This window comes from Cyphomyrmex costatus, unplaced genomic scaffold (genome assembly GCF_001594065.2).
Source record: "Cyphomyrmex costatus isolate MS0001 unplaced genomic scaffold, Ccosl1.0 scaffold43, whole genome shotgun sequence".
NCBI classification, from domain to species: Eukaryota; Metazoa; Arthropoda; class Insecta; order Hymenoptera; family Formicidae; genus Cyphomyrmex; species Cyphomyrmex costatus.
This window is the reverse complement of record NW_017278534.1, coordinates 1,879,441-1,900,342: the sequence shown is the minus strand read 5'-3', so window position 1 is coordinate 1,900,342 and position 20,902 is coordinate 1,879,441. Positions and strand designations below refer to the sequence as shown.

Below are 20,902 nucleotides of genomic sequence, written 5' to 3'. Positions count from 1 at the left end.
GTTAGTATTTATATTATATATTAGTACATAACATATCATATCAATAATATTGATCGTGTAGGGACTGCTTTATTTATTGGACATTCTTTGGCTCTGGGGACATGAACATGATGCATATATAAATCTCTTCTTATTCAATACATTATTATTTGCATATGTACAGATTGGTTTACGATACTGAACGAATGAAGAAACATTCGAATTGCGTTAAAAGTATAAGTTATAACGTTATAAATAGCTATGAAACCGATGTAATTTCATAAAGAGTTCAATTTTCGACATTATATAAACGCACATACTTAGCGATTTTTTTTACCTGTCTGTTCGTGAAACACGACTGGCAAGATCTTCCAATTTTATTTACATTTGAAATTGAGCTCACCGAAATCTCAACGGTTTCTTGATTATTGTGTAACGAAATCACTGTCAATTAATTCGACATTCTCTATGAATCGCATTGAACATGTAACGTGTCTAACACATGTATTCATGCAGACATGAGAGAAAAGTTCTCTTACCTGTTGTAGTAGTAGAATTTGTAAATGCTTAAGGAGGATTTGTATGAATCGATATTACGGTCCGCACCGTTCTATGTAAAATTTATGCAATACGCCGATAAAACATCAATGGCAAAGAACTAATCGGTCGTTTTCCGAACTGATTTGGCCTACGCATTTTTGGCTTATTCGCGAAGAAATCCTTTCATCCATAATGAATAAGATTCCAAAATGGAACGAGTGCTACGAGTGGTGCCGAGAACTGTATTGTATTGTTACTAATATTGTTAAGATTATACGATGTACGATAATCTTAGCAATAACGTGTACACATGCGTAATAGTAAATATATTATTTGTATATAATGAGTGCTTTTCAAATATACAAACCAAAGATACAACGATTCCGTGCCTATGTTTATCCTCCTTTGTCTATAATCAATTACTCTTGATACTGTTCTATACGATCAACATGATATATCACGCATTGTAGAAATGTTTCATATATTACAATTTATACATAGGAAATATACAGTGGTCAAGGATTAGTGACGACGAAGAGGAGATCCGCCGCCGGATCTTCGCTAAAATACGCCGCGGAGTTAAACGTCGTCGTTCCCGTGGAATCTACTGTCGTCTGCAAATAAAACATTCGGTTACGTTCCCTCTATCATAACTTTTATCACTTTAGAAGAAGTAGACTATTTGACTTTCTTTTCAACGAGATTCTATCATGGACGTTCATATTGAATTTTTACAATTGCAAGTGCGCTCGCGTAAAGACATTACCAAATATCTTTATATATGTTTCGTTAATAAATCTTTACATATTGATCATTGTGTTATCTTAATGTTATTTGTAAAAGAATCAGATCATTTAATCGAGACAAAGCAAACGCGTTTTTAATTTTAAGAGTCAATCGATTCCGAACGATTGACTCCTCAAGATCCTGCTAAGATACAAGACATCGATTCACCTCAGATGGATCCACGCGGTACGGAGAATTTTCCGTCGTTGGATGCTGATACTGCGCCGACTGCACATGCTGTGTACATTGTTGCTGCATCAGCATTTGTTGCTGTTCATGTTGCTGTTTCCATTCCTCATATTTTCTCATCGCGAGTATCAAATCATGATTCTCGTTTGCCAAACCAACGTTTTGCGTCATATTTTTCGTCAACTTGCTGTGTTCTTCCTCGTTTGACACCACTGATTGTTGCTGTTGCTGCTCCTGTCGTTCGTCCATCTTTTCGATCAAAGAGTTTGCCGGGTAGCAAATGTCAAAGAAACTCTGAGCTGTTGGTTGCACCGCGACTGGACTAGATACGCTGGGTGCTGGTTGACTAACTAGAGTGATTACTTGCTGCGTTTCCTTGCCCTCGGTATTGTACATCAATGTCGATAAGGGCACTGGAACCGGAACGCCGGCAGATTGCACAGAATTTAGAACGTCCAAGGGCTGCGTCACGGTTTTTGCGTCTATGTTATTCTCGTTAGAACACTCGATATCAGGCGAAGAGGGAATATTTTCTGGTTGTGGCGCTATAGATCCCAGAAAAGACAAAGGTTGTTGTTGGCCAACTAAGCTAATAACTTGCGGCTGTGACGATTGCTGCTGTGGCAATTGCGGAGGCGACAGAACCGCAACAGGCGGTTCGGGGAAGAGTGCTGCTTTCAGGTTCGGCAGAAACGCGTCAATTGCTCTCCACGTGGGTGCCCAGAGATTGGAACTCTGAGCCAGAACATTGGCCGATGACATCACCAGCAGCATGTTCTTCAGCGATTCGGGAATCGCTTCAAACAGAAGCTCGCTGTTATCAGCATGCATGTACGCGCGCAAAAGCTCCAACACTGTTAACCAAAGCGGCAGGAAACCAGGTAGAGTTAGTAATGGAGTCAGATGAAGAAGAAATACCTTGGAGAGTAACATTGCGGCTCTGAGTCTTGTTTCATTGACGGAGGGATCGTTGGACGCAATCGGACCCAATAATTGCGCCAACAACGGAAACAATACTTCCTCCAAACATTGCGACCATTCTATTGCGGACAACTGTGTCAAATCCTCCGCCAGCAAGGTTCTTTGAAGACACGAAATTGCTGCCGTACGTACTGGTTGACGAGCGTCGCAACAGAGTCGTGCGATACCTTGCAGTAGCGGTCGCCAGGCTTGCGGCCACAGAGATATACCATCGTCAATACTACCTTCTTCTGCCCACCATCGGAATACCTGTGCGATTTTCGTGTGTAGCGTGACCATCAGATCTAAAAGTTGCACCGGGCTCTGTTGATAACTAGCAGATTCCTCTGCGGAGTTCCACACCCTGTTTCGTTTGCCTGTGCATTGCAGCACCGCCTCAGCAAACGTTCTAACGCAGTTGACGCACAGATCGAAATTGAAAGGCGTTACATGCGCCATGTCACGCACTAGAAAGTTCAGACTTTCGCAGCATTTGACGAACGCCGCCGAATCGTGCGACTGTAGATCGCGTGCTAGAACTATCGTATCAGCAGCTACTGGAAGCGGTGCCTCGGTACCAGTTGGTGATACTAATACCCATTCCGGTACGGGACTGATAGGTCTGGGATCCAAGACAGATGCCCGGGCGTTCGCTGTTTCATCTAGAACCGTGTTGGACCGCTTAGGCGCCAATGCGCCGGCACCCGCGCACTCCAACAAGCTAAATACTACCTTCCAATCTTCTGCACTATGGATGTTTGCGGCGCCCGTTTTCAATAATTCGAACAGACCATAGGCGATTTGTCGAGCCAATGGCGCGGTCGTTGCAGACGGTAAATGGGTCAAAGGTAATAGAGGTGATAGACACGCAAACTCTTCTCCGCGTAAAAGCCTGATAGCTAATCTTAACATGCCCACAGCTACTCGTTCGAGCAAATAAGGATGATTCTCACGCGCCGCCATCGTTAACAAACGATCCAAATGACTCTGGACAACAGACCGGATGCGCGTTACTCTGTCACGATTCTGTATAGTTACTTCTAGCAACAGCTCCAATAAAAATATAGATATATCTTCGTCGTTTGGATTAGCCGACACCAAAGCACCAACAAGAGAATTGAGCGATTCATTCTGCAAATGACGAAGATTGTTAAAAAATATATTAAGGCCGTAGCCCAATAATCCACATATCATCGATTTACCTGAAAGAATTTACTTTCTTCTATAATTTCTTTGAGATAACAATTGGCAATGAACTCCATAGCCTTTTTTCGAGCGGTTGCCTCAGCGGGATGAGGCAAACGTGATGTGTCCATAGCGATGTAGGAATAAAAGGTGGAAAGTATTCCTTGATCACCTGGAGAAGTTTTGGGCGTAGTCGGTTCCCGGAGTAGAGATATTTTGCCAGACGGATCAATGAAGTCTTCAGCCTCTGTAAGATTCTTCGGTAATAATCTTGCCTCGTAAAGCGATTGTAAACAATCGATGATGTTCTTCCAAGATGCTCTCAAAGCATCCCCATGTAAATGTGTGATCTTGAAAAGAGTACGAGCTGCCATTTGGGACTTCATACTTCCACCGAGATGTAAAACTACTTGCTCAGATTTCCCGCCGATTATCAAACCCGTGAACTTGCAGAGACTGACTATAAGCGTATCCAAGTCATTGCACATGCTATGGTAAGCACTAATTGCCGCACAACTGAGAAAAGAGAGAATAAGTTATAGTTAATTAAAGAATAAATTTATAATAGGTAGCAAAAAAATAAACAAACCCAAGAAATGTTTGAGCGACTTTGCGTTGCAACGATCTGTCCGGTGCTTTATCGTAAGCTCGACAAAGAGCACTCACAATGGGAGCCCACGCGTGTTCGGCTAGATCTTTATCGATGAATTCGCCAGAATTGCCTACTTTCAAGTACATACTTTCAGGTCCAGAGCCTCTTCTTAATAAGACCTTCCATAAATAATTTTCTTTCACTAGTCCAGTTTGTTCGGCTGGCATCACGATCTCTTCCCCTCTGCACAAATAACAGATAAACAATATTTAGGATTAGAATAATCGCTAGGTCTAATTTAAATATTTATAGCACTTACTTAATAGAAGTATATATTTCATCGAGCATGTCTTGATCAAAATCATTATCGCCGTTAACCTTCTTCAAATTTCTTTTAAATTGATCAGTAGTCATAGGATTATTTTGTCTTTTTACGTTATAATTATGTTGATCAACATTTAGCATAATAACCGCGTAAGCTAACGTAAAGGCGGCATCAGCCGAAGCAAAAGGTCTACCATTGCTATCCTAAACACAGAAACAATTTGTTATACTATCTACGCGCCTGCGTTATTTTTAAAACGCTACTTGAATATATATACGCACATGCCAATGTTCGGCAAATTTCTCAAGTAGAAGAGATATAAGAGGAGCTTCCCCAGGTAACCTGAACGATTCCAGATAAAGTCGTAAAGCCTGATCAATTCGAGTATTTCTTAAATCAAAATTATGCACAAAATAATTGAGAATGTTCTTGTTTTCTTTCTTGCTGATGTATTCACCGATCGCTTTCTTATCTAAACCAGGATTCTCTCTTAGAAGTTTAGCAATTTTTTCTGGATCCGAGTGACCTGGAGTACCGCCTAGCAAACCGTGCTCCGTAAGTTTCGCGATACCCTCCCGTGGATTCTCGTTAAACTTTTCTGTGCCAACAACCAACCACTGGAAATGACAAAAATAGATTTGATTCATTGTAGTAACTACATTAGAAATAAGTGGATAATAAATACCTACTCGCTTATTCGCTTTTATAGCAAGTAAATCTTCACGCGTGGGCAGATTTGACGACGCCTCATGACGTGATGGTTTGCACAATTCCTTACAGCCTTTACAACGAATCTCCATGCCGATGATCAGCATCATTATGGCGTCCAAGGAAATCAATTGCATGGTATGCATACCAGTGGTCATTGGTAGAGAAACATTCTAAAAGAAAATTTCAAAAGATATAAAAATTCTATATCTAAATCATTTTTTAGGTATTAATTTATGATAATATATATAGGAGGAAAAAATATACTTTAGAAAACATTTTCATAAGTTCCTCGTACAAGTTTGAAGAATAAAGTCCGCAATCGTAATTTAAATATAATTCAGCAGGTAAACCAGGTATTCTCCACAATCTTACTATAGCCTCTGTAAATTATAGTAATAAAATTTATGTTGCCACATATATATTATACAATTGCTATGAAATTAAAACGTACCAAGCGATAATTCTCGTTGCTCGTATGATATTCTATTAGATTCAGAAACAACTATTTCCATTAATTTAATCAAATAATGTTCCAGTTGAAATTTTAGATGTTCTCTTTGTGACTCAAACAGCAAGAATGATACTTGGAGATTTATAGCGAGGATCGACAATCTGTCTGTTCCAATTAGCTAATACATAAATACAATATTCATCGACTATTTCTTTATTAATGAACAACGTTAAGTATAGTTAATTAACTGCTTTCGCTCACCAAGATTAGATTCCTACATAAGTCGTCCTTCGCGAGCGCAAGCAAGGATGAAAAATTAGATAGAGCGTCGGCGGCGATTTCCAACGCTACTTGCAATAAGCTAAGACCTAGATGAGTTATAATTTCATTGTTCTGCTTGTCTAGGGGACTACATAGAGAGATGAGAAATCTGAACAATTCACGAACGCACAACGCGCCATATGGCGCTCGCTGTTGCAATGGAATAAATCGGACACCCTGACTATTCACATACTCCTCGATTTGTTCAGACTCTTTCATTTTAGACGCTCTAGACAGGTTTTCGTCTATTGATAAATCTTCCACACTACCAGTCGGAGATTGTGCTAAATCAATACTTTTTTCTTCGTCACCTACATAATTATTCAAAAAATAAATTAGAAATTAAGAATTAATTTAAAATAGCAACAAGAATAAGTACCTTGATTTTCTGAAATAGATTGCTTAATGGAAGATTCGGATTCATCCGTGATTTTTTGATCAGCCGCATCTTCCCTTTCTACACTCTTACTTTCTGTTAAAGCTGCACCTTCATTCTCCATAATGATATTTTCAGGTGTGCTATTCGCTTCGAGTGTTTCTATTTCACTTTTAATATCTTTATTGCTTTCGTCTTTATCAATCTCCTGTTTTTTATCAGTTTCTTGATTATCTACCGCTTTGATACAGTCATTTCCATCTTTAACATTATTGTCTTTGTTAATATTATTTTTGTTTTCATTTTTCTCATCCTCGTTTTTATCAACACTTCCATGATTCAATGATCCCTGCATGTCAACAATATTGCCAGCTGGTGAGACAGGTGTAGTAGCCAAGTGACCAGTTCGTATTTTATCGACTGAATTTGAAATCGATTCCTTGTCGTCAATGTCATCCGTGGTAGACTTGGATTTTTGCTTCGTATAACTTTTGTGTTTTCTGTTCTTGCCACGAGTATTTTCTATGCTATTAGTTCTCATTTTCTGTCAAAAATTACATTGTCTCATGTATGTTTGTATTTTATATGTACACATTTAATAAATCACATATTATGCAACTTACTTTCATATTTGGCAAAACTCTGGTGTCGTCGACAAATTGAGGTAATTTGGTGAACAAGTGTTGAACCATGTCCTTCAGGCAATGCTCTGCTGTTTTCCTAAGTATTTCTATAAAAATATTTTATTATATACACTCGTAATTTATCACAACAGTAATTTGAAACCAGTACAACTCACCACTAAGACGTGTTTCAAAACATATCCTAAAACAACTCAGCATAATTTCACATACACTTTCATTGGAGAGATGATCACCAGCAGACGATAACATGAGGGCTCTCAGTACTTGCAAAACTCGCATAAGAACTACTCCATCACCAGATGCATCGGCACCTACAAACCTTGCGTGTGTAACAGCATCTGCTATAGCTTCTACGCAAGTTGCTATGGCAGGATGATTAGGATCTAAAAAAAGCAACATATATTTTATAAGATAAAAATAATAATTTCTGTTATCACAATAATTAAAACTAACCAACGAGACCATAAGAAATTATTTTATTAACAGCCGACAATGCTAGACTAGTCACAGGTCCAGTAGTTTCTTCAGATCTTATAATTTCTAGAAAGGGAGTGAGAAAAACTGCAGGTTCTAATTGAGATAAATCTCTGTGTTCATTTAATACTTCCTTCAAGGTATTCAAGCCTTTCATGAGAGTATCCTGATCATCATCCTGAATATTAAATTAAACAATTAGAACATAAATCTCTTCAAGATCTCTCATGACAATTATCTCCATCTGTTATGCCAAATTACAGCTGGAGATGATTGTAATGTGACAAATTTATTTACACATAAATTCGACGTGTCTATTTATACAAATTTGAAGTGTCATCAGACCAATTTCTACAACCTGTTTGATTTGATTAGGAACAATAACAAGTATATATTTCTAATAATAGTCTTAATCGTTGAACAGTCGGTAAATAAATTAAGGAAGATCCTCTACCTGGTGAGAGTGCGACGACCATCGGGCACCTCGTCGCATTGCCGTCACCAGGAGGCCAACCTCGCCCTCGACAACATATAAGCCGCCCCTACAGGGGCCTGGAGGCCTTGCGATTCTACTCATCCTTGCGTGATTCCGTTGCTACGCCATAACAGGATTCCGAAAGATCGTACAACACAGTTGAACAAATTTGATTACTGGACGTTAGCGAAGATCCGTCACGTCGATCGCCGTACAGACAGCCACTTCCCTATTCCCTCCATACGATACGTCCCCACATCATTGCGAACTTCCAATAGTTCCAACGCGATAACCATCGACTTACCGTCAACCGTTGTCGATCCACGAATCTCGCAGTTAAACCGACATTCGATTAATCGATAGCGTGTCACACTGCCAATGTCAAAAGGGTAATTATACAGAATCACTGCCTCACCTCAAAAATCGATCAAATTAGGCTTATTCGACGCATTTTTGCATGAAACGAAAGAATCTGGCTGAAAAAAGTGTCGCTCTGATGTTTTGTCAAGCAAAACATCACATTTTACGTCATTCTAAAGTTACTAGAGAATAAACTTATTTGCTTTATTTAAAAACCATTTTGTCAAGAATTCACAAAAAATATATGTATATATATTTTATATGATAATATTATATATTGATAACAACATACTATATTTCTCCTAAAAAATTACTTCTACTCGATGTCATCTCGATCTTATAATGAAGTAGCGAACCCTAATAAATATTTAATATTACATTTATTTTAATTCAAAATTATATCTACTAATATGTGTGAAAAAAATATTGAGATTTTAACTTGTAGATAAAATTATATTAAATTATATAGGGGCAAAATGAAATATAATAAAATTTTGCTTTAAGCAATTTTGCTGATTCAACTATTTGTCAATTATAAAAGTATCGTTACATATCGTTACGCAATTGTTTGTTTTATACAATGTAAAAATACGCAACAGAAATTTATAATAATATAACGACATACTTAAAAGTTATAGAATAGAGTAGACCTAATAAATGTTTATCTCCACCAATATATATCATTATAACTACAATCTTGGTTTAACTTATCTATACCTTCTTCTAATTTTAAAAATTAAAAAGATAACGAGTAAATTAAAAAGTTATTGGGTGTTTCCATTTGATGACGTAACGTAATAAGTGATCGATTTAGCTGATACAAATATATTCTGTTTTTCTTAATATTCAGAGAATAACAAAGACAGAACACTTATGTCGACTTGTATCACCAATTGGACATAAGTTGATTAGAATTTACTGGCAACCGACCTCATTTTCACAAATGTTTTTTGTAGTTTTTTCGTTCGCGATGTCACTCGTCATGATGTCGTGTGAATGAGACTTAATGATAACGCTAGTAAAACTTAACCTAAATCGCATCAATCAGCTGCAAAACGTGTCTCGTGTCCAGAGGTAGACAGTATTACAATTCATTTCTTTGCCGATTTGTCGATTGGCAACCAATTCCTGTAGTGACATATATTTATTCCCTTAAAGTGACGTTAATCGCAATTAGAGGTAAGGGCGAATCTAAACGGACGAGGTCTTTGATCTCCTGACGTTTGCCATGTATCGTTAACTATACTACCTGCGTTCCAAATCCAAATAGATCAATATTATTATCGAGCTTCTTTTGTACTCATGTGCCTCAGGTGCGTGTTATCTTTTTAGTTATGCACGAATGTAGCACATTTGTCTTATTCGTTTCTCACCGATAGCTATTGTTACACTGACCAAACATTCGACTCTTGAAAGAAATGAAATAGTTTGTAAACGACAATGTTCTCGATTGTACGATTGTATCGAAATTGGCAGAAAATTATAATACGATTAACTACATTGAAATAATTAGTTGGTCAGAGATTTTTATTCTTTCGAGTAAATAATTTAATAAATTGGTCGATTTATAGAAGTCATTTAAATATTCATACGTACAGACATATTCAAATTTATGCCAGAAATATATTCTGTAATTTATTATCGTTATTAAAGTTGGAAATGGTTAAAAAAAAACTTAATTATGCAAATTGTGTGATCGAAGTATGATGCTAATTATATTTTGTCCTAATTAATAGAAGAAAATGTCAATAAAAGAACCCATTAAGTATTCATTCATAATGCGTTCAGCAGAAAAAGCAGCTTTGCATTTGTCATAACATTTTTTAATACGATTGGTTTTAAACATTTACAGTTAGATTAGAAAAGAACTAACAATAAGAGCAAGATTAATGTCATGTTAAAGAATTTTATAACGATTGCAAAACTGTTTTTTCTACTGAACGCATTGAACTCGATCACTGACATTACATTGGATCAGTACATATTATATTAAAAATTGTTTCATATACAATATCTAAATGCAGTGGAATAATTTAATCAATTTTGACATTGAAATATATAATACATGTATATTTTGTATATTAAAAAAATAACGTAGTAGTGTATTTTATTATTATCTAGGTATTTAATCGTTAAAAATATTTACATATATATATTTTTATATTTAATGTTATTAATTTCAAGAAAGTATGTCAGTTATTTTAACATGCAAGTGGCCGAATTTTTATCAGACATTGTTAATCGTAATAATAATGTAGATGCTGCATGAAATCGCGTATATACTACATGATTATCGTAAGAGTAACCAATCGATTTAATCCACGTCCGATATCCATCGGCAAGGTTTGTGTAGAAAGAGATAAATTGTCATCCACAAAGCTCTCGGAACGCAAGTTTCCTCTGTCAGACTCCGGACAATGGACATCGGACATCAGACACGCGATTCGAATCTATTCATAATTGAACTGCGAACGTTAACGCTAACACGTGCGAGACTAAAGCGCCGAGGCATAATCAAGCGTAATGATCTCTTTAGCTCAATAGAATGGGTATAGTTTCCAGTACAAAAAGGACCATCATGCCGTCGACGCGAGACTTCGTCAAAGAATTGATCGCCAAGGACTCGATCGTCATATTCTCCAAGACGTACTGTCCGTACTGTAAAATGGCCAAGGAGGTACTTGTGCTCTGTTTAATATTGTATAAGATTAAAAATACAAAACGATCACGTCACGTGACATGTGGCTATACGCTATATTTAATTTGTCGATTGAGCTTCCGAAATTAAAGAAATGCCTTCTGATATTCTTATCAGAATGTATCTTCGAAAATTGATCAAATTTTATTTTCCCATTCAATTTTCAATCTGACATCTCAGTCGTTTAAGTACAACATTGCAATTTTTCGTAACTCTGTTAAATATTATATACTTATATTCTGTTAAAAATTGCTCTTTTCTTTATTATAGGGGAGAATGCCCTAAATCGGACCGTGTTCCAAATCGGACTTTTTTAATTTAAACAAATTAAGCAGATTTGCTATTTATAATATAAAGTCCTTATAAGACACATGTGACAGCAGTTTGGCAGTATTCTGTCATAACGTTCATAGAATAGACGCAAATATGTATTTTCGACTATCATGCAAAAATTAAAAAAAAAATCCTTGTAAATCATTATTGAAAAGATGTTAAAAATTTGAACGGTAATTGATCTACGATAATTAAAAACAAAAATATCAAGAGTTTTGTGATTACTTTTGCGGTTTATTGTAAAATTTGTTCTAATATAGTTTGAAAGAACCCGTGTCCAAATCGGACCTCTCTTTTGGTGTCCAAATCGAACCTATACAGTACAGTAAATAACTTACAGGCCTCGGCCGATAAGTGTATGTGTGTTACCAGTAAAGCCCGGACGTTCAGAGCTTTGCACGAAGAACCGCTGCATGCGAGTGTGTGTACGTTGATCGTCTCTGGTGCACGCTGCCGAACGTATACGCATACACGTATATGCACCTACTTGCACGTACGGCAGGGATTCTCCACGGGATTGTGCACAAATATTCAAATCCATATAGTGTTATCACACCGAGCCCTAGCTTTCTTAAAATTTTCGATTTTATTTATTACGAAATACTACGTCGTATTGTGTGTGAGTCTCGGATTGACTTACAGGTAAGGTTAAATCCTATAAATAAACATATTTATGTGTCGCATTAAAGTATGTAAACATACCTTATGTTGTGAAAAACGTGTTGCAGGTGAAAATGTTTTTACGATTCGTGACTTTTTTTTGGCTTTTTAGTGAAAAATGGGCCGCGGTTATAAACGAAAAACAGACAAAATAGACACACAAGTGTTTCAGCTTGCTGTTTTGGATATAAAAAATGGAAAATCATTGAGAGAAACAGCGCGTAAGTTCAACATTCCGCGCACAACATTGCTTCGTCATAAACGTGCAAATGATAACATAATTGGCACAGAAACATCATCAACATCATCATTGACGATGAGTGATATACAAATTCGAGGGATAGGCCGTTCAACAGTGAGTTTTGAATAATTTTTTGTTTTTTTTTTACTATTTTCATGTTTTCCTTTTTTTTTTTTTCTATATTTTTCTTTTTTCAGGTGTTCAATGAAGAACAAGAAAAATGTTTGGAAGAATATTTGTTACATTGTTCAGACATATTTTTTGGTATGACTTCTGTAGAGATTCGTTCATTGGCGTATCAATTTGCATGCAAATTGCATGTCGAAATGCCAGAAAATTGGAAAGAGGATCAACTTGCGGGGCGTGAGTGGTTTCTTGGCTTTATGAGACGGCATCCAACCCTTTCATTGAAAATGGCAAAAGCTACAAGCCTAGGTCGAGTGGGTGCATTCAACTGCAACAATGTAAACACATTTTTCACTCTTTTACGAAAAGTATCAAGTGAAATACCGTTTGAAGCACACTCAGTGTGGAATGTTGATGAAACCGATATTACCACCTGTCACACTCCACAGCGTGTTATTAGTTCTCGTGGCATCAAACAAAAAGGTCATGTAGTTTCCGCTGAAAGAGGACAATTAATCACAATGATATTTGCTGTCTCAGCAGAAGGTATCAAAATACCTCCATTCTATGTATTTCCTCGAACCCGATTCCAAGAACATTTTTTAAATGGTGGCCCCACAGGATGCGCTGGCGCCGCAAACCCAAGCGGCTGGACGAATGCTGATATTTTTCTTGATTTTCTGAAACATTTTCAGAAATTTACGCGTGTTTCCATCAAAAACCCACTTTTGTTATTGCTTGACAATCACGAGTCGCATAAGTCGTTCGCAGTGTTGAACTTTTGCAAAACCAATGGAATTCATGTTCTTTTCTTTCCTCCACATTATTCACATCGACTACAACCGCTTGATGTCAGCGTCTTTGGTCCTTTTAAAAAAGTACTCAATGATCAATGTGATAATTGGATGCGAATAAACCCTGGTAGATCACTAACAATTTATGACGTGCCACAAATTACAGCTCGAGCGCTTGAACTTAGTACCATCGAGGAAAACATAAAATCCGGCTTTCAAGCAACAGGCATTTGGCCATTAAATCCTGACATTTTTCAAGAAATTGATTTCCTGCCCAGTTCGGTAACTGATCGGCCTATCGAACATAACGAGAACATAGAAAAAAATTTGAACGAAACACTGCAATCCATTTGTCCAATTCCAAAAACATCTCTACGTAAAAATACCGGTCGGGGTCGAAAACCGGAAAAAACAACTATTTTAACTGATGATGCTGTGATTGAAACTACTACTTTAGAGGAAACGACAAAACAAATGCATCAAAGACAAACAACGCAAACGAGAACAAAAAACACTGATAAGACGAGTAAGCCAGCTAATTCATCGAAGAAAGAAGATTCGCCACAACCTAGTTGCAGTACTGGTGATCGACCGACCAGATCTGGTCCAAGGAACACTAAATCAATAAAATATGTATCATCAGACTCAGATTGATGGAATTTTTTATTGATTTTAATTCTAATAATAAAATTCTGTAAATTGTAAGTTTATATTGTGTTTTCTGAATAAAATTTTTATCTTTGAGTCATAAATTGTGCTCGTTTTTACTCAATATTAATAAAAAATTAATTAAAATATTTTAAAATTCTATCTAAAAATCCATAAAAATAGGAGAGGTCTGATTTGGAACAGGGGATGGTCCGATTTGGAACTCATAGTTCCAAACCGGAAAATGCATTTTTACATTTTCCATTATAGTTTGACACAGGTAAGAGATACGTCAAAATAGTCTAAAGCAAAAATGAAGGTAAATGATCTTTCGAACGGCACCATTGGTTTTATAATCGGACTTAATTTACGCCTTATACAGAACAAAAACTACAAATAGGTCCGATTTAGACCACTCTCCCCTATATTTCTGTTGTGCACTAATTTGCAATTTGCTGAAAAAATCGCGTTTTCTGCACTGCGGTATACAAATTTAATAATTTATTATTTACATTGTTCATATTTATTACTAGTTATAAAAGAGAATTGATAATAAATTATTAGTTTATATTGAAATAATTTATTTATTTTATAATTAGTTTCATCAAATTTTTTTGTGCAGGTGTTTGACTCGTTACAGAAGTCGTACACAGCGATAGAGTTAGACGATAGAGAGGATGCGCAGGAAATACAAGATGTGCTGGGTGAAATAACTGGTGCCAGGACAGTGCCCAGAGTATTCCTCAACGGAGAGTGTTTAGGAGGCGGTACCGACGTAAAGAAATTGTTACAAAGTGGCGAACTTGTAAAAAAATTTTAAATTTCCATTGTCGATGTGTCTTGTGATAAATTTTAAAAATAATTTGTTCGTATAACAAGGAACAAATTATTCTAACAATAAATCATATATACATATCTATATCTATGCTGACTTAAAATAGAAAAGCAGATACCTTTTGAATAAACTTTAACTCCTATTCTGCTTTCATTAATTGCATTTATTATTGGAAATAAATAAAAATAAATATGATTAAAATATTAATTAACTTCATTTTTTAATTTTACTTTATAATTACTTAATCATTTAAATTTGTTTGTAGAAAATAGCTTATAAAATAAAATTATGTTTATTTAATTTAAGTTGAAGGTTTTGAATAAACAAATCAATTAACTTCCAATTTAATTGATTTATTTATTCTGAATAATTCTTACGGCAAAAATTACAGGAAAATTTCTTAATTTGTTATCCTTGATCTCCAACTTCGTTTTCATGAAATAAAAAATTGATTCATTCAATTAATTCATAAAAGCTATATAGTTTACTCGATAAGCTAATTGGTAATTAAAATTAATTGTAGTACGGCTGGAGTCATTTTTAAAAAACTAACTATAATTGACAAATTTAATTTATATATATATATAGAATATCTACATAAAGAAGTAGCTTCAAATTTTAATTTGCGTATTATTTTATTATTTTCGTGGATGGAAAGTTACGCGTCTCATGCATGACATGACAAGGTAAAAAGCAAGCCGTCTTTCGTCAGCTGCTCTTTCTGCACTCTCTGTTTCCTCCTCTTCTGGCAAATCGACGTAATCAATCTTGTCGTAGAAAGGATTTATTAACGCAAGTGAAAAAGAAAACTAAACTAAGGCGAAGTAATTAAATTCAAGTCGATACGGTCGACAACACGGGGCACCACGTGTCCACCTCGATGACGGTGGTGGACACGCACACGCCTGTCTAAAAATATCCGCAGTTCGGTGTGAGAGTCGCTCGATCGTGTCCATCCAGGGCCGATCGGCCGCGAAGTGAGGAAGATATGGATCTGACGCGGTATCGCAAAATCATTGTTTATGTGCTGACATTCCTGGCATACGCTTGGTCCGGTTACGGCGCCGGGTTATTGACGAATCTACGGGACGCCGTGTTGGCGGCGGAGACGGTTTTTCAGGACTTCTTCGCCAACGCCATAACCGTGGCGAAGAAGATCAAGGACATACACGAGGTGTTCGACGCCGCCGTGGAAGAGCACTGCGTCTTCAAATGTCCTGACGGTGCGTAGCAGTGTAAATCCAACGTGCAATATCATCAGCTGTCATCGTCGCTTGGTTATCAGATTATTCTCCAACGGCGTCACGCTATTGGTCGGTTCCCTCGATCGATCCGCGTGAATCTCTGGCCATTTCTGACTTTTAATATTGCACTTTCTACACCCCTTTCCTTTCTCCGTTGGCGGTTGGCCCAGTTTTCGTTCTCTGAAATTCTTCTGACAATGAGATTTTTGTAGCATTTGACTATAAACTTTGATTAATATCCAAATATCCATTTCTACGAATGTATGTTAATTTTTAACCTCAATTTAACTTATTTTTTATCTTTTTTTATAATTCTAAGCATATATGTCACAAAAAAGTAAATGAATCAAGATTGACCAAGATAAATTAATTTATAATACATTGAAATAAATATAAAAGCATTGAGTTTTTATTTTCATTTTCTGATGTAACTTGTTCAAACTTAACCTCATTTTATTAACTTCATGATATAAAAATTTATTTTTTAATTATGATTATATATAATCACTAAATTGATAATTTTATAGTGATTTTAAAAATTACTACAAAACTATGTTTAAAAAGATACAATTTTTATATTATCATAAGGTTAAATAAACCAAAAGTTCTTCAGAAAATGAACAATCGGACCTATAACAAAATCGGTGATTCAATGAATCTTTATGTTATATGTATTACGTCACGCAATAAAACATTAATAATTCTATTTTATAAGAAAAAATATAGATATTGTTTAATTATTTGTCAATTAATTTGTTATAATCGATGATCAAGTTAATTAGAAATTGCCCCATAATTTCGTTAATAAAACAAAACTATTGTTCTTTTTTAACCACCATTTTGTTATGCTTTTCATATCGATCGCAGAGATTATGGACAGTTATGAAGGGAAAAAATTGCGATGAGTAAAGATTAGCTTTCATTTCTTGTGAGCGCACAAATCACAAATGTGAAACGATGTGAAACACGACTGACATGGTGCGTCGTGATTGGACGAGCGGTTGCAATTGGACAAATGACGCATTATTCAAACCGTTTTCAGGATCCACGCCGAAGGCGAACTGGAATCACAAACCGCGGAGTGACGGATGTGGGTCCCTTGGTATCCAGGTTGGTATGTTCCCCCGAGAGGATAGATAAGCGATAAGTGATATACGCAATGTTTCTATATCAAAACTTTTTATCGCATTTTCATGTTTGCTAATTAATTGCACGAGCAAGTGTGCATCGTTATTTATAATTTGATTAATATTTACATTTCTCGATAATTTACTATCTGAGTTGACAATTAAATTTATAACTTTATTCGCGTCTGTAATTTAATGTAATCGACCTTATAATTTAATCTAGTTGAGTTTGTAACTTAATTTGCAATATTACTAGAAGTGTGTACATTTTGCAGTTTCTATTAGCTTGCAACGTTTATAATTATATTAAGTATATCAAAGCAGAGAACAAAAGTCAAGTTGACATTAAAATAACATTAAAGTCACAAAATAATAGCAGCATAATAATATAATAACAGCGATTATAATTTCACACTTAACAATAATGTAACTGTTGCCTGAAACGTGTATTTTGTTACATTTATTTTGTTGAATGTGAATTTATATAGAATAAGATGGTACACAATTTTTCGAATATAATATAATTTCGAACGAAAGAAAATTTGAATCCAGTTTTCAAGATTCAAGTTTGATAAACTGTTTCTACTTGTGTGGAGGGTAATGAAGGGTATATGATATAAACTAAACAAAAAAATCAGACTTAAACTTTGAAGATTGCATTCAAATCTTATTTCATTCAGAATTGTTTAAAATTGTTATACCATTGCATTGATTTTTATTATTGTTAGTTGATGTTGACTAGGCTGTTTTCTGGTCGGGTATGATCGTTACAAATTATTACAAATATTTATAGGTGAACCAGGAATACCTTCCACTCACTGAAATGACGAAATGCTGCGACGCTCACGACATTTGCTACGACACTTGCAATACGGATAAGGAGAAGTGTGATCTAGAATTCAAAAGATGCCTCTACAAATATTGTGACACGTATCAAACTACCGCTACCAGCATCGTTAATACGTGTAAAGCCGCGGCCAAGGCTCTTTTCACAGGAACGATTACACTGGGTTGCAAGAGCTTCCTCGACGCCCAGAAACAAGCCTGTTACTGTCCCGACAAGTGGAGCAAAAATAAGAAACCGAAGAAAGCGGCGCAAGCCGGAGGAGAATTATAACATTGCACATATAATATAATATAAAAATAATAATACTTGTATTTATACAACAAAGCGTATTAAATAGAATAGAAATTTGTAAAAATTTTGGATTTACTAACAAAATCTGTAATTTTTGTAATGCCGTTCTCCTCATAATTTGTAAACCTTAGATTAAACGTAAGAAATGTCGAATTTGGTAAAAAAAATATCAGAAAATTAAGTTTCCTGTTGCAACTAAAATAATTGTTAATGAAAAATTTTGTCAAAATAAAAGTAGAGAATAAGAGATACGTACAATATTAAATTAATTGAACAAATTTGAAAAGATTGAGAATGATTTCCTTTTAGAATATATCAATACAAGTGATACTAAAATCGTGTTTGTCTTTTGAAAAAACAATGGACGGTCTTTCTGATACAAATGTCAATGTGACAATTGTCCCCGGGCAAAATCACCGTGCCGCGACCAGCGTGAATGATAAATAATAAATTATCAAGTACAACACTAACTGTCGAGACATTCGTTGACACTTCCGTAAAGTGAGGCGAAAATGGGAAACGCTAACTCCGCGCAACCTCCCAAGATTCATAAAGACCGGAAAGAGGGCAAGTAAGATAATTTCTTACTTTATGACGAAACTGGTCTCATATAACTCCATATTTTTCGTTCTTGATTTGTCCTTGGAATAGACATGTTCGAGTCACTTATTTACATCTCCTTTAAATTTTTGAAAAAGCATCAAAAGTGAAGAAAAATATCTGCATCATTTTTCAGATTTTGTTTAGTTTTTATAGAAAAAGCGATTTCTTCAACTAATAATTACTTATGTGGACATAAAAGCGCAAGAATTGTTTGCTTTTGATGTCGTAATATAGAATATAGTAGGTGGAACTTATATCGATGAAATCAATGGGACACGCAAAAGCATACTTTGCAGTTTCGCCTTTCACGTAGCGCAGATACCGGAAAAGGTAGACAACCCGCGAACAGAAGCGGTAAAGCCGTCAGTCAAAGTTCACAGAGCCAAAAGGACGGGCACAACGTCCGTCCTCGAGCGACGAATCCTTTCATCATTTTCTTTCTGCGACTTCGTAGCAAAAAACCGAATGAGCATGTCACTGTGATTGCGCGAGCTGCGGGCAAATTGTGGTCCCGGATGACTCCCGAACAGAGAAAGAAATATGTGGATCTTGCCAACGAGGAGAAGAAACGACGTCAGGAGAGGAAACGGAAGAGAAAACGATCGTCCACACATTCGAGGTAATCCGTGGAAAAGAAGTAAGAGTAATGACGTGTAAATCACCATCAACTCTAAAGCCAAGTGAACCATTTAAGATAAAAGTGGACTAAGTTCATAAAATTATAAAAGATTCAAAAAGTTGTAATTATATATCCAAATAATATATCTGATAAGAGGAAGAGGAGGAATGTAATTCGTAAAATCTAAGAGAGAATATATATACATCTCCCAAGAAATCACATAAATTATGGACTTATTTCACTTTTACTCAGAACTCTTCAAATGCAAGCTAGAGATGTGATCGCATTCCTATGTCCAGGATGAAGTAACAAAGCTTGTAAAGGATCTATCTTGCGCAAGGAAGTGATCTTACACGCAATATGTCGTCGTACGTGGCACCTGGAAACAATCAAAGACGCGATTACGTATTTTTGATTTCTTTTTTATTTGTTAGTAGTCTTTTTTTTAGATCTATGTACAATAAATATGTATTTTATACATTATTAATTATCTTATCATTCAATTACTCTAAACTAGGCGATCTGCCGTTTTTCTTTCGTTTTTTTCGTTTCTCTCGTCTGAAAAAATTGAACTCGTAACGTTTCGTACCATAAATATATTATTTTTTTCGTCACGACCGTTCCGCGAAGCGTCGCCCACAACGAGGGAGGGAAATTACGCGATTCAGGGCAATATTTTCGGGGTAACGTGGACAGCACGTGCTTCACGCTACCGTTCTTCTTTCCTTCACTTCGTGAAGGGAAATCAACGAACGCGCACACATGCTTTCTCTCGCGATTTCGATACAAAAAATAATTTCGGCACGAGTCTCGCGACGCTTCGTGGAAGAGCCTGATTGCGTGCTCCGTTATTCTTTCCGAACTAGAGCTACCTTCTCGCGATATTAGATAATAAAAACATACAGAGAGTAATGAATACCGAACGAATGAATGTGACATCATACATGTGACAATTAAAATATAACGCATGAATATGTTTCTTGTGTCAGTCTGTGTGTTTGTTTGTGTGTGAGTGTGTGTTACGTGTCTCTGTTTTGTATGTGTTCAATCATCTGCCACAATAGTAATGATTATTAATGATGATAATAATAATAATGATGATAATAATAATAATAATAATAACAATTGATAAAAATCATGTAAACGATGGCGCTGACGATCGAGATTGACGATTTTACACTGGTGAGACGATGTCGGCGACAATTAAACGACTCTTCCGTAATAATACAATGAAGATTATCATAGCATTACGCGCAGTTACCTTTTCTTCTTTATGATACAGTAAAGTACAAGTGTGCCAACTTAAATAACAATGTTTAACAATTGATAATATCAAACAGAATATTATTCGTAAATATATTTATATATATTTATAATATATATATATATAAATACATAAAACGTAACACTGCTGCGGTTCGCGAAGGAATGCCCTACTAAAATAGGTATCCGCACTTTTTCTTTTACA

General features: G+C 35.8%; 4 protein-coding genes across 7 annotated transcripts; 3 read left to right on the top strand and 1 right to left on the bottom strand.

The window, feature by feature from the left end:
• Window positions 1-47: 47 nt before the first annotated feature.
• Window positions 48-8,110, bottom strand: garz (Sec7 domain-containing protein garz). The gene is made up of 15 exons (XM_018544141.1): window positions 7,988-8,110; window positions 7,513-7,711; window positions 7,215-7,442; window positions 7,039-7,145; window positions 6,419-6,959; window positions 5,980-6,350; window positions 5,719-5,896; window positions 5,532-5,647; window positions 5,246-5,437; window positions 4,838-5,173; window positions 4,551-4,759; window positions 4,229-4,474; window positions 3,657-4,155; window positions 1,474-3,585; window positions 48-1,133 (listed from the first exon to the last, which is right to left on the bottom strand). Exons 1-15 carry the CDS (start codon window positions 8,108-8,110, stop codon window positions 1,035-1,037), a joined length of 5,556 nt encoding a protein of 1,851 aa, XP_018399643.1. The 3' UTR covers window positions 48-1,034.
• Window positions 8,111-9,368: 1,258 nt separating this feature from the next.
• On the top strand, window positions 9,369-14,826 carry LOC108777348 (glutaredoxin-C4). Of its 4 annotated transcripts, none has more exons than XM_018544206.1 (3): window positions 9,369-9,442; window positions 10,924-11,045; window positions 14,491-14,826. In XM_018544206.1, the coding sequence occupies exons 2-3, from the start codon at window positions 10,947-10,949 to the stop codon at window positions 14,686-14,688; spliced, it is 297 nt and encodes a 98-aa protein (XP_018399708.1). In that variant the 5' UTR covers window positions 9,369-9,442; window positions 10,924-10,946; the 3' UTR covers window positions 14,689-14,826. The 4 variants fall into 4 exon arrangements, with proteins under 4 accessions (XP_018399708.1, XP_018399706.1, XP_018399705.1 ...); XM_018544204.1 differs by having other exon boundaries at window positions 9,373-9,547; window positions 10,905-11,045; XM_018544203.1 differs by having other exon boundaries at window positions 9,373-9,547; window positions 10,712-11,045.
• A 608-nt stretch (window positions 14,827-15,434) lies between these two features.
• GXIVsPLA2 (phospholipase A2 group XII) lies at window positions 15,435-18,242 on the top strand. The gene is made up of 3 exons (XM_018544258.1): window positions 15,435-15,926; window positions 16,990-17,057; window positions 17,868-18,242. The coding sequence occupies exons 1-3, from the start codon at window positions 15,692-15,694 to the stop codon at window positions 18,189-18,191; spliced, it is 627 nt and encodes a 208-aa protein (XP_018399760.1). The 5' UTR covers window positions 15,435-15,691; the 3' UTR covers window positions 18,192-18,242.
• Window positions 18,243-18,584: 342 nt separating this feature from the next.
• Window positions 18,585-19,814, top strand: LOC108777433 (high mobility group protein homolog TDP-1). Its single transcript, XM_018544331.1, has 3 exons — window positions 18,585-18,783; window positions 19,129-19,434; window positions 19,734-19,814. Exons 1-3 carry the CDS (start codon window positions 18,725-18,727, stop codon window positions 19,741-19,743), a joined length of 375 nt encoding a protein of 124 aa, XP_018399833.1. The 5' UTR covers window positions 18,585-18,724; the 3' UTR covers window positions 19,744-19,814.
• The last annotated feature ends 1,088 nt before the right edge of the window (window positions 19,815-20,902 follow it).